The sequence below is a fragment of the Sitodiplosis mosellana genome, unplaced genomic scaffold (genome assembly GCF_009176505.1).
Source record: "Sitodiplosis mosellana isolate CC-2019 unplaced genomic scaffold, AAFC_SMos_1.0 Smas_scaffold_6181, whole genome shotgun sequence".
In the NCBI taxonomy this organism is placed as follows: Eukaryota; Metazoa; Arthropoda; class Insecta; order Diptera; family Cecidomyiidae; genus Sitodiplosis; species Sitodiplosis mosellana.
Genome location: NW_022601422.1, coordinates 286691 through 299901, shown reverse-complemented (window position 1 = coordinate 299901; position 13211 = coordinate 286691). Strand labels below are relative to the sequence as shown.

The 13211-nt window shown below is 34.6% G+C and overlaps 1 protein-coding gene across 1 annotated transcript in view; it reads right to left on the bottom strand.

The window, feature by feature from the left end:
- LOC129576252 (LIM/homeobox protein Lhx3-like) overlaps nt 1–891 on the bottom strand; it is a 26733-nt gene extending 25842 nt beyond the window's left edge. The window contains exon 1 of the mRNA XM_055460962.1: nt 769–891. Coding sequence (XP_055316937.1) covers nt 769–793 — 25 coding nt within the window. The 5' untranslated portion in view covers nt 794–891. The remainder of the gene's footprint in view (nt 1–768) is intronic.
- Between the last annotated feature and the right edge of the window lie 12320 nt (nt 892–13211).

The following is a 13211-nucleotide window of genomic DNA, read 5'->3' as shown; positions in this document are numbered from 1 at the left end:
TCTCTCTCTCTCTCTCTCTCTCTCTCTCTCTCTCTCTCTCTCTCTCTTCCTCTAGCAATGATTTTTGCTCTGCTTTAACGAAGTTTGTTTGGGTCACTGTGATAAATTTTTCTCTCGCTACCTCATTCCAAATGGCAGCACTCTGATTTCAACTTTGTTTTCCAGATTTTCAATTCATGGACAAGAAACGAAGAACAAAAAATCAATACACAATTCCAAAATCCGATAATTCTACGGTTCATATGGTTATTTTACATTCAAACCATTATCTAAAAGAGCTTTTTTGTTGATTTGATAAAACAGTTTACCATGGTAGAGCATTTATTCAATATTCGGTCCATTTTTTTTCAATATATATCTGGTCAGTATAATTTGATTCATTTTGCCCATGATTTCAAGTTGCACTTGAATTGAGAAAGATGAAACTGTCCACTCAAGAAAATAGTAAAAATCTACACATATCTTAACAAATGTGCGTACAAAATATTGCTAAATGTTTGTTAAAATGCCGTCCGCTTGGATTCAATATTTTGCATGATAAAAAAGTGGTTTCAGATCCAAGGAAAATTTTAAAGTTCTTTGTATCTTTGTTCCATATTTGAAATATAAAATATATTTCTTTCTTGATTGTGTTGATTTCTTTGCTTTTTAATGAATCTAAGATGGTATTTTTGATATCAATTTCTTTGTAATTTATGCGCTTTGACATTCACCGATAGACAAGAGCATGGAAAAAACGAATCTGGTTGGAATGTTTAACAAGCTTACCAGGTAGAGTTTCTGTATTGTGCATTCCTCCAGTAAATCGTTTTACTTCTCCGAGGCCCAAATGTTTCACTGGAGGGTCGTGACCAGCATTTCTACGCCTTGGACTTCCATGTGTACCCAGTTTGCTAAGAAAAAGTAAGAAAAAAATTACAGTAGAGTTTCATTTATTTCTATAATCTCTATGACACATGCATAGGACCGCAACCAACAGCTGCTGTTGAAAGCCACTTTTGCAGCAGTCAGCAAATTCAATGCTCTGATTTTTTTCTGAAAAAAATCATTATTAAATCGACATCATGTGCATAAAAATGCAAACTCTCACAATCAACAAAAAAAATGTCATTACAAAATTGAACAAGTGTTCAAAAAACATTTTTTTTTTGCCTGAATTATTATAGTTCGGCAATATGATGAAATTCATTAAAACAATTCAAAGGGTTTAAAATTTTTTTTAAAAGAGTAGTTGTTTTCTCTCCCTCTCTCTCTTCCGCTTTCCAGAAAATTAATTTGTTTTCGATTTAAAAGCCTTTTGCCATCATACGTTGATTGGTTGATTGTTTGACCTGCTTTTTAGTTGGTTCGATTCCACAAATTAATAATTTGCAACGATTAAAACTTGTTCGGCTCTGGCATCAAATGTGGAAGTTTCCTTCTGCGAATACGTACGAGATGAAGGTGAGCACTGAGCAGCCAACTATTTTAGGAATGGTCGATCAAATCAATAAACTCATTAGCATTTGGAAACACTCAGCAAATTTTAAAGGGCTTGGTGCATCGTGTGGATGAAGTTTAGAAACCGCAGTTTCAATTTTGAAGTGCTCTAAAGTGATTTTAGTTAGAGTAAATCGAACCCGTTTTTTAGTGGTTTTCATTGTATATATTATATAGTATATATAGATGAGAGCGTGTAAATTGTATGGTAAACGAATAATTATTTCGATTAACTGCCACTGATAAAATTATCCAATGAGAAAAATGACTAGAATGACGTTCGGTTTGGCGCCATCTGCAAGTAGGAAGTATTTTGCCATACAAATACGTTCAATTGTAGCTTTCATTGGTTGCTATCATTGATAGTTGACAGTATATTTATATAGGAGTTTCATAGTTCAGCATTCAGCGCCAAGATGTCGCTTAAATACAGCTAAGGCTAAAAATATTTATTTAAAAACGTCATTTTCGGCGTTTTTCATAGTTTTCACTTAAATGGTAAAAGATAGAGACGTAGTGTCTTCAGCAATGTTGTAGTGTTTGACAAGCTCTATAATTGTCACGGAGACACATATTCCTTATCTCTTATCAATTCGACGAAAACCGCGAAAAACTAATGTTTCAGATCACAGAGATTGTCAAACTCTACAACATTGCTGAAGACACCATGTCTATATCTCTTAACATTTAAGTGAAAACTATGAAAAACGCCGAAAATGACGTTTTTAAATAAATATTTTTGTTAGCCTTAAATATAGCATAAACACGTGCTCCATATAAAAACATGGGCAAATTTTATCATTGAATTATCTAAAAGGCCATCCGCTGGGTGATTTCCAAAATAGATTATGGAATTTTCGGCCGGTTCTGCATTTGCAGATAAAGTTCATAGTATCGATCGCATAGCTGCGCGCGGTAACCAAAACTACGCGCCTGTCACTCGATTGTGACTGCTGTCACGTAGTACTTTAGTCGAGGTGATATGCACTGAATACACAAATTTTCAATTATAACATAATTGTTGTTTTATTAGCTAATTTTAATGTTTTTTAAAATATTTTTTTACTAGCAGATTGTAAAATCTATGACAATTAAACTCATTTATATTTGCGGTTTGAAATCAACAATAAAACATTTATTATCCTATAATAAGTTCAACATTTAATTTCAATGATCAATTTCCATTACTCCTAAAATGCACACATTCCATCGATACTCAGTCGATTGACGAAATGAAATTTCATCTGTTTCAGTGAAAATTAAAAAAAACTTTTGCCAGTGATTGTTTTTATCAATTTCATTTTCTATTTGAATTTATTTTTTGATTTTATGAAATCAATGAATTTTCGAATAAATTCTGGAAATGTTTGTTGTTGAGGTTGATATTCTACTCAAAAGTCTACGTGCTCTAAAGTATCATCACTGCTGACTTAGGTTAAGTATTCACTTCGTAAGAGAACTGTCAATGACTGTCAACGAACAGACACACATGTTATAGTGAACAACAATATCAAACAATATTTTCTGATTAAATAAATATATGAAAACTTGTTTGAAATTTCTTGAATTTAAGATTTTGCAATTCAGGAGTAACGACAATGATAAACAATGAAAATGCTCCAATATCTAGGTTATGTTTTCAAATTTAATGCAAACGAGTTCTCTGTATTAATTTTATAAAACTTCACTCAAACCATTCTCCGTACAAATTTTGAGTTTTTCACTCCAAATAGGAGTAATACACAATACACTCCATATCGGAGTAAATGTTTGTATGAGTGTATTCCATTGTGGTGTATATTCTATACCATAATGGAATACACTCATACAAATACTCTACATCGAAGACGATCCGAAACAGGCAAAAATCGAAAAAAAAAGTTGAAATTTTTTTTCGATTCATGTGCCCAATCCATTGGTGTTATCGACACATCGAAATTCGTATTCCTTATCAATAAAATTATCATGCATTCTTAGAACCGAAACATCATGCAACAAGTATTTACAAACGAAACACCAGCGCAAACGTTTTTCAAAGTGAATCATGGAAAACAAATTTTATTGAAATGTAACACGCGGTGTTTCACTTCGAAAAATTCTCTGCCGATGTTACACTTTAAAAAAATCTTTCTTTGGTATTTCATTTAAATATATTGTCAGAATATGTCTTGTTTTCAATCTCAGTCATTCATATGTTTTGATGTCAATGCGAAAAAGTGCTATGGAGAGAACAAAAATGTGTTGTGGGTAGCACATTTCTGTATTGACATGAAATTCACATTACTCCTGAAATACACAGGAATCGATGAAATGTATAATCTTTTTGGTGTATTATTACATCATGCGTGTTACAAAATTTGAAATTGAATGGGCAAGCGGAATAATGAAACGTAATTCTGTTTTTAAATGAAGTGCCTCTGAGAAAATTTTTCCGTAAAAAAGCCCCACAAAAATATTGTCTGAATAAGATTTTCATACAAATTTTTATCAGACAATATTTTTGTGGGGCTTTTTTACTGAAAAATTTTCTCAGAGGCACTTCATTTAAAAACAGAATTACGTTTCATTATTCCGCTTGCCCATTCAATTGTGACTATAAATCAAAATCATTCTGTGTCTCATTTATTCCTGTGTATTTCAGGAGTAATGTGAATTTCATGTCAATACAGAAATGTGCTACCCACAGCACATTTTTGTTCTCTCCATATCAAAGCAATATGCCATCAAACAAAAGATATTACTCCTGAAATATACGCTTGTGAATAAAAATAAATCCGTAGTTTCCGTATCTTTTATCTTTTCTCTTCAAAAAATCAAAATCAACATTTTCAAAAATAAAAAATATCAACAAGCTTCATAAAATTAATACCGAGAACTCTTCGAGTAAATGTAATAACATGTATGACAAACCAATATGGTGGACCAAAAAGCCGGAAACTAACTAACGAAGATGCTGTCATGGCGAAGCAAAATGCCGGAAAGGCACATTCACCCAATTGTCCTTCCAAACTGTCATTACATTATATGATTTAAACAACAAAGTAAATAAAATTTTCTAGCAAATTTATCATATCGCATTTGAAAATCGTGGACATTAGAAAAAAAAAAACACTTGGACATTGGAAGCCATTGCTGAATATAGGAATACTAATATTACTGGTGGTTTGAACTTCAAACTCTATACCAAAGATTTGGCCGCCGGCGCATTTTTGGCCGCGCCGCCGTCCTTCTACGCCAAAAGCCATTGTGAGCCCATTTTTGGACATAAATGCATGATTTTTGGCTCATTGGAAAGATATTGAGGCCCACTAGATCTTACGATCCAAAAACGGTGAAAATGTTTGACTAAGGGGTTAAAATTAACCCATACCGGAAAGTATGGAAAAATGGTGAAAATAGTGAATTATTTCAAAATAATGCGTTATTAAGGCATCATAGATTGAAAGATCATAAAATTTCAGGCCGGTATGCCCATTTTCAGAAACCGATTTTGCCGTTAACCCAAGAAAACTGCGACCCAAAGGTGTCATTAGTACCAATTTTTCGAAGGCAACATTTCCAGAATTTATTCGAAAATTCATTGATTTCATAAAATCAAAAAATAAATTTAAATAGAAAATGAAATTGATAAAACAATCACTGGCAAAAGTTTTTTTTAATTTTCACTGAAACAGATGAAATTTCATTTCGTCAATCGACTGAGTATCGATGGGATGTGTGCATTTTAGGAGTAATGAAAATTGTTCAATGAAATTAAATGTTGAACTTATTATAGGATAATAAATGTTTTATTGTTGATTTCAAACCGCAAATATAAATGAGTGTAATTGTCATAGATTTTACAATCTGCTAGTAAAAAAATATTTTAAAAAACACACATTAAAATTAGCTAAGAAAGAAACAGTTATTTAGTGATCAGCATATACAGAGGAGTACGTTCGTTGTACTTTATCCATTAAGAACAACTGTCATCTGGGCGTGTAGTAGCGACGTAGTTCTTCCAGTGCACCGCCCCGATCGATCGTGTGCCAGCGATTTTCTCATCAAGTCATCGAGTATTGATTGTCGTAAACGTAGCGCGACTCTATTGGGCTCTCTAAAAAAACAGCGCACCTTTTTGGGGATCTATAGTTTTCTATGCAGAAAGTTGGCATTACTGCATCAGAATAAATACTGCATGAGGGCGCTGTGTACATGCGCATCCCAATATGTAAATAAAAAATGCTTCTTCATTTCATATTTTTTCGTGTTCACACCGACATGTTTATATTTGCATCAATGATAAAATAATAGAAAAGAATTAAAAAGATGAAATCGAACAAATGTCTAATGATATAAAAATCGCTAATGTTTGGTTTTTAATATGATTTCGCAATATTTCAAAATTTCACAATATGTTGTAATCAATATGGAATCTTGTGAAATCATATGACAACAACAAAACGTGTCCAGAATTATAACAGCGATGACATTAACCACAGACATTTTTATGAGTTTTATAGAGGAAAAATATGAGCTGAATTAAATTTTAAATTTTGTAATCATTCATGAACGCAGTGTACAATTATTCAAAATATTTTAAAATATGAATCTAATTGCATGCCTCCAAAATAATGTTCAAAAAAATTACGATTTAGAAAACAAACAGAATATTTCAGAAAAATTATTTTCTTTCATGTTGGCAATGCGCGTCAATGTCGCATCCCAAGTAACGAAACATATCAAATTACTATGTATTATATGTGTTGCCATTGGTTCGCATGTATTACTTGGGTTTAAATGATAAAATGTCCAAAAGGGGGCGCGTGTGTGTTTAGTTTTCATGCAAATTCCCATATAGTGTCGCGCTTCGGTCGTAAATTCGGTGAAATTTGGCACACAAGGTTCACAATGTTCACAAACAAAGCTCAAGTTCATTTTCATAAACTATTAAGCTGTATCATCTGATGACGGGCGTTTATTTGAAAAGCGAATTGGCAATGGAATTTTGTAGCAGGTTTTGCTGTGGTAGGTTTTTTGTTATGTGTGCTATGCACTGTGTACTAGCAATGCAGGCGCAATATATATTTATGATGGATATTGCACATATGCTTCTGTGGCTAGCTTTTGGCATGTATTTCACGCAACTACGGATATTTTCGAACTAAAGTCGCCGAAAAATAAAAGGAAAGACTGAGAGAATGAGTCAAACACAATAAACGCTTGATTCGATGATGAGATGAAAATTGGACCAAAATACAGCAGCTTGCAGAAAAGTTTACAAGCGTCCAGCCATATGCCAATTAGTACTAACGAGACAATGATCGACAGAGAGCCAGACGGAAAACTAAATGTATGGTTTGATGTGTCTACGTCGTTTTTCGATATCATTTCTCATTCCTTCCTGGAGTATTTTATAATTGTAATCGATGTTGCTTATGCAAAGGTTTACGACTGAGATCGGGAGGAGAGTAGGTTTTTCGAATTTTGATTTTTGAAAAGAATATGTTTTTCAGTGACTTAGAAAAAGGGACCAAGTTTCTCTCTACTTAGAGTGTATTTTTATTTCTTGTGGCTTGGCTGGAAGAAAACCGTAGGCATTTTTTTCAAATTGCACTTCCTTTGTTTGTGTTGAACAAAAAAAAGAAAAAAGTAAGAGATAGAGGAGAAAAAATTGGGACCAAATGATTCATTTACTTTTGAAACAGGGTGTGGTTGAGTGGCTGAGAGAAATGTGAGAGGGGGGAGAGATAAATTTCATCAGACCATTTCAGTCGACAGAAGAAAACATTGGAATTTGAACTGTTTGTAATTAAAATTGATATGGTGAAGCAAAATACACTGGCAGCAATGGTAGCAGAAAAACAAAACCTGCTGACTGTAGGTTCTTTATTCGTATTTACCCGGTGTATTTGATGTGTGTTGCCTTCTATCGACCTGTTCAAATGATATAAATCCTAATTGCAATTCTATAATGCTCTTTCAACAGCTTTGAAATAATGATTACTGCTACGTACTGTATGATATTTTATAATATAAATCAAAAGTGGAATAGATAAAATGTGTTTACATGAAATGATTCATGTCAACGGCAAGGAGTGATTTTCTGTTGTCAGAATGAGTTTTAGTATGTGCCAAATCCTCTCTCGACAACTGCATTCGTGGCTCAAAGTATGTACTGTGTGTGTACCATGTACATTACTCTGTATGTGCGCCATGGATGGCAATTCGAATTTTGGTCTCTGTTTGTAGGCTATGTATGCTCTTATTTCGGTCGATGGTGCCGACTACATGTGATCAGAGATATGTAAGCAAAACGCATTCTCCAAGCAATTCATCATTTCCAACACACGCCACAATCGCTATTCCTCTATTTCTCTCTCCCTCCCGCTCCCTCGCTAGCGCACTCGCTCGTTTTTCTCCCAGATAAACATGAACAATTTTGCAGACGATAACATTAATCCGACAAAGTACTAACCCACTTGCAAATTAAAGCATAATTACATTTACACACATACACATACATTCACGTGGCATTTGCCAACCCAAAAAACATACAACGCACACAGACAGTCAGCAAGCCCAAGACACAATTCGTCTGGATGTTTGATTAAAAATAAATGAAAATCACACAATGAAACATTTACCAGAAATTTGCACAAGATGTAATGATACCAAATTCCCACTGTATTTCTTTTTCTCATTAAAATTCTATCGCTTACTCTTGTTCTCTTTCTCTTTTATTCGCTCTTTTCTTCTCTATTACACTTGGAAAACCTCGTGGAAACGTTTCACGCCTAATATAGGGTTATTTTCTATTTCCATGTACTTTTAACTTCTCTACTTCGTATGCTCCGGTGGTATGTTGATGAATTGTTTTATCATCATGCCAATTCAACGAATACCAAAAATTCGTCAAAAATGTTGCCAATGCAAAAAAACATCATGTAAAAATCGGCTCATATTTACCCAATGGGAACAATCTTGTCAGATATCGCTATAGGTGCTCCGATTTGTGTTCATTTTAGTAAACATCAACAACTACACAGATTTTACGTTGTTCCCCACACAGAGATACACAAACACCAATGCAGTGTCCGCATACATTATATCAATGATAGAAAACTCTGTTAGTTCTTAAAATCTACCAAAGAGGGCGCCAACAGCTGTACATAGGAATGTCCATAAGAAAGCGCATTCTTTGTCAAATATCTTGTTGTTGGTCAAGAAAAAGTGTGTATAGTTTCCTGTTGTTGCATTATATCTTTCGGCATCTGTCGCTCTCTGTATCATTTATAGTGATGCGTAATACAGAAGATAAACGATCGTGCAATATGATCGATTGTCGTTTTCACACTTCAATGTGCGTGCGTAATAAGCTATAACCAACGCTTGATCGAAGGATGACCAATAAGTATTGAAATGAATAGTTATTTATTTGTATTGCCATTGCTCACAGTGATGCTCACTGCTCACGGTTGTGTGAAAAAGGCAACAAGTCATATTGTAGCATCTAACAATTTTCGTACGACGCACCAACACAAATTATTCAGAAAAATGAAACGCAGTATTTCATACAGACACCGTAGTTTTGAGCGTGTTGCTTTGTGTGTGCGAGTGTAAAGTATTTGAATTTTTATAATTGAGAACCAAAACCTAACGGTATGTTGTTGACCAATATACACTCTCAATAGCAGCGATGCAATAGTATTCAGCCACAGTACACATCGGTCACAACTATGAAAAGAGTGTGGATTCTTCTGTATATGTGTTGTATAGAGTCTGATTTGTTATTATTGACATGCGGCGCCCCTTTCGGGATTATTTTTGACTGGGAAATCGTCTTGGATGTTCTTTAATGATACGACAACAAATGGCACAAAGTGTTTGAAACTCTGCATTTTCATAAATTAATCGAAACAAATATGTAAAAGCAATTTAAGATAAGCGACAATTGTAAAGGATCTGTATTAGATCAATAACTAATAAATAAATAAATAAATAAATTATCGGTTTAACATTTCATTAGACACAGTATAGCAATAATGTATGCTAGTTTTCTTTTTGCATGTAATAATTGCGTTGCCATCTTTCACACTTCGGTAGAAAAACTTTATAATCATTCTAATGCCAAACTCTCTCCGTCCTTCATTTTTGATATAGTTAAGCAGTTGAAAATGTCATGAAGCAATAAAATCATATTGTGAAGTTTATTTGATGCTCGCAATTGCATAGAACATGAAATGCAATAGTGCTCATGGAAAAGTAGACGTCGGAGTGCACGTTCTGTTCACGTTACGTTAAGGCGTTGTGAGTTTACTACGTAGTTATGGCTCCAAAAACCGGAACTAAACAGCAATATAGTGCAACTGCAATAAAACTTCATCTAAACTCATAAATTTATTTCGCCTTTGAGTATTTTGACAATCTTTTCCGAAGGGTTAGACACAAACTCACAATCAACAAACATTCGGATCTACTCGGTGTTACTCGGTGCCATTTAGATCCATGTAATGAGCATAGATTATACAACGGACTGTCAAATCAACATCTACTCGATTGAGTGTTATGAGTAGTTTCGAGTTAACATTTAAAATACATGGATCTACTCGGTGCTTCTCGGTACAAAATGAGACAAATTCACAACTTGTACGTTAAGAAACCGTGTCTACCCCCTAGGTCCTAGCAATGTTCAACTAAAACGCAAGCACACCGAAACATTGTTGCCACCATTGACTTGATATTCTGCTCCGGTCGCTCGGGTGTGGAGCGTATAAATTCAACATCGTTTTTCTCATAATATACAAAGTGCAGCCGCACTGCATACAAACCAGGGATCGAAAACGGTTTGACGTTTCTTATACAAACCGATTTCGGAACGGTTTCACTGCTTTGCTCCCTGTTCATCGGAGCAAACCGTATTAAGCGGAACGTTCTGAGAATGGTTTGTATGGGCAACGTTCAAGCGGGTTGTCACTGTGTTAGTGTCGTATACTAATACACGTAAGCATAAACGTTTCTGTGTGCCATACAAACCATTTTTCAGAACGTTCCGAATGGTTTGGTTTGTTCACACAGTCAAACCAAATATTCGGTTTGGTTTGGTTTCAATCCCTGATACAAACATTTAACATAAAACAAAAAAGAGGAAGATGTAAAGTGTTCGCCAAACTTTCACATCATTTGGTCTCCCTTGAACAATTTTAATTTTCGATTCGTTGCATTCATTCGTAGAGTCAATTTTACGCAATTTACATCGTTTCAAAAAACCAAATCATAAATATCCTCTGAGCAGCAAAAGAGTTGTGGGAATTGAAGAGAGAGTAAGTATTCTGAGAAATTGCCAATAACAACAAATTGATTATCCACCCCACCCAGACAAGAGTACGAAATGCTCTAAAATTATCCGACGGAAAATATTTTATGCAAACGAATATATATTCCGAAATTTATAGTCAAAAAAGATCCTCTTTCTCTCACAAACACACAAGCACACACAAAATATTTGTAGAAATTGAGGGAAATTTCCCAGAAGCATCACAAAATTGTTAAAGCGGTCCAATGGCGAATATATCGACCGCAACGTAATGAACCAAAATCAATGAAGAAATTGGTTTTGAAAGAAAGTATTGTTATGTTAAATGATGGAGAAAATAGCAAGCGGCAACAAACAAACAAGCACCACGACACGGCCTATAGTATTTTCTGGAAGCGGATGAACGAATGCAGAGAAAAGAATGGGTCACAAACCGCAGTCTGCGCGCGTGATTCGTGTAGCCATAACGCCAATCTAAAATGTATTGTACATAGAAGTAACAAACAAATTGAAATTGAAACATAGACGAATATTGGACAAACCATGAATTAAAAACGAAGTCCGTGTCCCATTACATCCAGAAAAGCGTTTGACTCATTTTATACAAATGGTCCACGCAAAATTAAACTAAGTAATATTGTGGCATCTTACACTTTCTGTGCGATGCACGAATACAAATTATTCAGAAAAATAAAACGCAATATTTCATACAGAACTGTATCGGTGTTTAGACGCATTTTCCGTGCTGCTTTGAATGTGCAAGTCAAACAACGGCTGTGTATATGAAAACAATGTCATCGAAGAACACCGCAACTGAGTAGACTGATGGAACGATTTTAATACGTAGAATCTACAGCGTTCAGTAGCAAGTTGCTTCCTACTTTGACTCATGCTACTGACAGCCTCTTGTGGAACTATTGAGAATTATTGCATGAATGTGTGAATGTGAAAGAGAAGACATTCACATAATCGCATGCAAATTTTTCAATATGACGACAAACATTGAATTGAAACGTAGTGTGTCATAGACTTTCGTGGCTGGTCCATGGTGCAAGTGTAAAGTATTTGAATTCCCATAAGAAAGAATCAAAACGTAAATCTATGTTGTTGACAAATATGCACTCGGAATAGTGGCGATGCAATAGTATTCAGCCACAGCATAGGTCACAAATGTAGGAATGAGTAGTAATTCTTCTGTACATGTGCTGTATACACCGATTGTATTTCTGTCAGACATTGTCTGATTTGTAGCAATTGGCATGCGATGCAATATTTCCGAATAACTTGCCATGGAGATATACCGATAATTTATATATGTGAAATATACTCAGCGTTTCTTTTGATGAGTATCTTTTTATCTTTAAGATGAATCTTTGGCTGCAAGATGGGACTCCCATCATGGGAAATATCTTCAACATAAATGCTTTCTTTCAATGTAAAAATTTTACGTCGGAAAATACTATGGGAATTCAACTGGAACAGCATATTTTTTGGCGGTAAGACCAAATTTATACCCAAAACTAATATTTTGATTATATTATCTGTATTGTACTTTTACTTGAGTCACTCACTCACTCATTTTATTTATTCATTGTTGATGATGATTAAAAGCCCCAAACTTTGCTTTTTAACTTTTCTAAATGCAACCATTAATTACATTCAAAATACGTTCAATAATTTGATTTAGTGTGCCTCTCACTAGTGATTTAATGAAAATTTTATGCAGTATTTTTCACAATTTGCCGACGAGGAAATTGTGATGGCGAACGGCAAAATAAAAGAATAAATTATTGTTTTCAATAGAATCACCAAAAAAAAGAAACCAAAAAGAAAAACTAGACAGAGAATAAATGAGTTCAAAGCCAACATTTTTGTAGACGAAGATGCATCTGAGCAACTATCAAACTTAAAATATGCAATTAAGCACGGAGATCCGGAGAGGCTACATCAAAATCCCGTTGAATAAGCTCTTCTGTCACTTGAATTATTAAGTTAGTTGCCAACTCAAAACATATATCAGCACTTAAATAATTCTCTCCCGTCCTCGTTCTCTCCATTGGCGAGATTTGGGGGTGACGGCATATACAAAAATGGCCAAAAATATTTTATAAACGTATTTTCCCTGTCTCGCGCCATCTCATTCATTTGAACATTGTACTGTTCGAAATTAAAGTTTGAAATCGTTTATTTCATTCCAGACTCTCCCACTCCATACCAGAGCTGGAAAAACACTCTGTATGTGCGCGCACGTAACTAAAAACGCACTCACAGCCCAAAAAGAAATTGACACCAGTTTAGTGCTGGTTTGCTGCTCTGACACAACATTACACACAGTATACTGCCGCTTTGCGGCTCTCACACTACAGCATACTGTGTGTAGTGTGATGTGAGAGCAGCAAACCAGCGCTAAACTGGTGTCAATTTCTTGTTGGGAGTA